Here is a 4,198-nt window from a genome sequence, read left to right on the forward strand (position 1 = left end):
TTCTTTTACTCTTCATCACTCTTCCTCTTCTTCTTCTTCTTTTTTCTTCTTCTTCTTCTTCTTCTTTCCTTCTTCACTCCTCTTTTTTCCTTCATCAGTGTACTTCTTTCATTCTTCTTTCATCACTTTTCTTATTTTCTTCACTTTTCTTCTTCCCTTCTTCTTCCCTCACTCTTCTTCTTTCCCTCTTCACTCTCCTTCTTTCATCACTCTTCTTTGTTCTTTCTTCCGTTTTCTTCTTTCCTCACTCTTCTTCTTTCATCTCTCCTCTTCTTTAATCACTCTTCTTCTTTTCTCAACTTTCCTCCTTTCCTTACTCTTCTTTTTTCATTGCTCTTCTTCTTTCCTCATTCTTTTTCTTTCATCACTCTATTTCTTTTCTTTCCTCACACTTCTTCTTTCCTGTCTCTTCTTCTTTCAACTCTCCTCTCCTTTCCCCACTCTTCTTCTTTCATCTCTCCTCTTCTTTAATCTCTCTTCTTCTTTCCAAACTCTTCTTCTTTATTTTCTTCTTCTTTCCTCATCTTCTAACCTCACTCCTTTTCTTTCCTGTCTTTTCCCTACTTTCCTACTCCACTTTTCTTCTCTCATTACTCTTCTTATTACCTTTTTCACTTTTCTTCTTACATCACTTTTCATATTTCTTCTCTTCTTCTTTCCCCGCTCTTCTTCTTTCATCACTCTTCTTCTTTCCTTCATTACTCTTCTTCTTTACTCACTCTTCCTCTTTCATCACTCTTCTTCTTTTCTCAACTTTCCTCCTTTCCTCACTCTTCGTTTTTTCATCAATCTTCTTCTTTCCTCATTCTTTTTCTTTAATCACTCTATTTCTTTTCTTTCCTCACACTTCTTCTTTCAACTCTCCTCTCCTTTCCTCACTCTTCTTCTTTCATCACTCTTTCTTCTTTCATCAGTCTTCTCCTTATTCCTCACTCTCCCTCTTTTCTTCACTCTTCTTCTTTCCTCACTCTTCTTTTTTCACCTCTCTTCTGCTTTCCTCACTTCTTCTTCCACCTCTCTTCTTCTTTCCCAACTCATCTTCTTTCCTCACTCTTCTTCTTCCCTCACTCTTTTTCTTTCATGTCTTTTTTCCTCACTCTTCTTCTTTCCTATTCAACTTTTTTCTCTTGTCACTCTTCTTCTTTCCTTCCTCACTTTTCTTCTTCATCACTCTTCTTCTTTCTTCTCTTCTTCTTTCCTTGCTCTTTTTCTTTTCTTCATTACTCTTCTTCTTTACTCACTCTTCCTCTTTCATCACTCTTCTTTTCTCAAACTTCCTCATTTTCTCACTTTTCTTCTTTCCTCACTCTTTTCTTTCACCACTCTTCTTCTTTCCTCACTCTTTTTTTTCCTCACTCTACTTCTTTTCTCATCCTTCCTCCTTTCCTCACTTCTATTCTTTCCTGTCCCTTCTTCTTTCAACTCTCTTCTTCTTTCCTCACTCTTCTTCTTTCATCACTCTTCCTTCTTACATCACTCTTCTCTTTATTCCTCACTCTCCCTCTTTTCCTCACTCTTCTTCTTTCCTCACTCTTCTTTTTTCACCTCTCTTCTGCTTTCCTCACTTCTTCTTCCACCTCTCTTCTTCTTTCCCAACTCATCTTCTTTCCTCACTCTTCTTCTTCTTCCCTCACTCCTTTTCTTTCATGTCTTTTTTCCTCACTCTTCTTCTTTCCTATTCAACTTTTTTTCTCTTGTCACTCTTCTTCTTTCCTTCCTCACTTTTCTTCTTCATCACTCTTCTTCTTTCTTCTCTTCTTCTTTCCTTGCTCTTTTTCTTTTCTTAATTTCTCTTCTTCTTTACTCACTCTTCCTCTTTCATCACTCTTCTTTTCTCAAACTTCCTCATTTCCTCACTTTTCTTCTTTCCTCACTCTTTTCTTTCACCACTCTTCTTCTTTCCTCACTCCTTTTATTTCATCACTCTACTTCTTTTCTCATTCTTCCTCCTTTCCTCACTCTTCTCCTTTCCTGCCCTTCTTCTTTCATCTCTCTTTTTCTTTCCTCACTCTTCTTCTTTCCTCTCTTCTTCTTTCCCCACTCTTCCTCCTTTCATCCCTCTACTTCTTTAATTCTTTACTCGTATTCTCTCCTTCTTCCATCACTTTTCTTCTTTCAGCACTCTTCTTCTTTAATCACTTTTCTTCTTTTCTCACTCTTCTTCTTTCATCACTCTTCTTCTTTCCTTGTCGTTCCTCCTTTCCTCAGTCTTCTTCTTTCCTGTCTCTTCTGCTTTCCTCACTTTTTTCCTTTCCTCTTTTTTCTCAGTCTGCTTTCCTTCTTCACTATTTCTTCTCTCATCACTCTTCTTCTTTCTTCCTTCTGTTTTCTTCTTTCCTCACTCTTCTTTCATCTCTCTTCTTCTTTCCCAACTCATCTTCTTTCCTCACTCTTCTTCTTCTCCCCACACTGTTTTTCTTTCCTGTCTTTTTTCCTCACTCTTCTTCTTTCCTTCTTCAATTTTCTTCTTCCATCACTCTTTTTCTTTCATCTCTTCTTCTTTCCTCACTCTTCTTATTTTCTTCATTACGCTTCTTCTTTACTCACGCTTCCTCTTTCATCACTCTTCTTCTTTTCTCAACCTTCCTCCTTTCCTCGCTCCTCTTGTTTCATCACTCTTCTTCTTTTCTCACTCTTTTTCTTTAATTCTTCTTCTTCTTTTCTCATCCTTCCTCCATTCGTCACTCTTCTTCTTTCTTTTCCATTCTTTCTTTCGTCTCTTTTTCTTTCCTCTCTTCTCCTTTCCTCACTCTTCTTCTTTCATTATTTTTCTTCTTTCCTTCTTCTTTCGCCACTTTTCTTCTTTCCTCACTCTTCTTCTTTCCTCACTCTTCCTCCTTTCATCACTCTTCTTCTTTCATCACTCTTCCTCCTTTTCTCACTCTTCTTCTTTCTTCACTCTTCTTCTTACCTCACTTTTCTTCTTTCATCACTCTTCCTCCTTTCATCACGGTTCTTCTTTCCTTCTTCACTCTTTTTCTTTTCTTCTTCTTTCATCGCTTTTCTTCTTTCATCACTCTTCTTCTTTCCTCACTCTTCCTCCTTTCCTCACTCTTCTTCTTTCATCACTCTTCCTCTTTCCTCACTCATTTTCTTTCATCACTCTTCTTCTTTCCTCTCTTCTCTTTTCATCACTTTTCTTCTTTCCTTCTTCTTTCATCACTTTTCTTCTTTCATCACTCTTCTTCTTTCCCCACTCTTTCTCTTTCATCACTCTTCTTCCTTTCATCACTGTTCTTCTTTCCTTATTCACTCTTTCTCCTTTCATCACTGTTCTTCTTTCCTTCTTCACTCTTTTTCTTTTCTTCTTCTTTCATCGCTTTTCTTCTTTCATCACTCTTCTTCTTTCCTCACTCTTCCTCCTTTCCTCACTCTTCTTCTTTCATCACTCTTCTTCTTTCCTCACTCTTCTTCTTTCATCACTCTTCCTCCTTTCATCACTGTTCTTCTTTCCTTCTTCACTCTTTCTCCTTTCATCACTGTTCTTCTTTCCTTCTTCTTTCATCACTTTTCTTCTTTCATCACTCTTCTTCTTTCCCCACTCTTTCTCTTTCATCACTCTTCTTCCTTTCATCACTGTTCTTCTTTCCTTATTCACTCTTTCTCCTTTCATCACTGTTCTTATTTCCTTCTTCACTCTTTTTCTTTTCTTCTTCTTTCATCACTTTTCTTCTTTCATCACTCTTCTTCTTTCCTCACTCTTCCTCCTTTCCTCACTCTTCTTCTTTCATCACTCTTCCTCTTTCCTCACTCATTTTCTTTCATCACTCTTCTTCTTTCCTCTCTTCTCTTTTCATCACTTTTCTTCTTTCCTTCTTCTTTCATCACTTTTCTTCTTTCATCACTTTTCTTTCCTCACTCTTCTTATTTCATCCCTCTTCCTCCTTTCATCACTTTTCTTTTTTCATCACCCTTCTTCTTTCCTTACACTTTTTCTTTCATCACTCTTCTTCTTTCCTCTCTTCTCCTTTCCTCACCTTTCTTCTTTCCTTCTTCACTCTTCTTCTTTCCTCACTCTTCCTCCTTTCATTACTCTTCTTCTTTCATCACTCTTCTTTCCTCACTCTTTTTCTTTCATCACTCTCCTTCTTTCTTCTCTTCTCCTTTCCTCAATTTTCTTCTTTCCTTCTTCCCTCTTCTTCTTTCCTTCTTCTTTCACCACTCTTCTTCTTTCCGCTCTTTCCCCCCCCCGATTCCT

At 37.4% G+C, this 4,198-nt stretch overlaps 1 protein-coding gene across 1 annotated transcript; it reads right to left on the reverse strand.

Annotated features, from left to right (window-relative positions):
- Positions 1 to 715: 715 nt before the first annotated feature.
- LOC133548865 (uncharacterized) lies at positions 716 to 3,556 on the reverse strand. The gene is given in 8 exon segments (XM_061893801.1): positions 716 to 772; positions 880 to 1,101; positions 1,172 to 1,225; positions 1,324 to 1,390; positions 1,424 to 1,443; positions 1,739 to 1,771; positions 1,826 to 1,897; positions 3,407 to 3,556. Coding segments are annotated over 8 exon segments (675 nt in total).
- Positions 3,557 to 4,198: the final 642 nt, after the last annotated feature.

This window comes from Nerophis ophidion, linkage group LG03, assembly GCF_033978795.1.
Source record: "Nerophis ophidion isolate RoL-2023_Sa linkage group LG03, RoL_Noph_v1.0, whole genome shotgun sequence".
Taxonomy (NCBI): domain Eukaryota; kingdom Metazoa; phylum Chordata; class Actinopteri; order Syngnathiformes; family Syngnathidae; genus Nerophis; species Nerophis ophidion.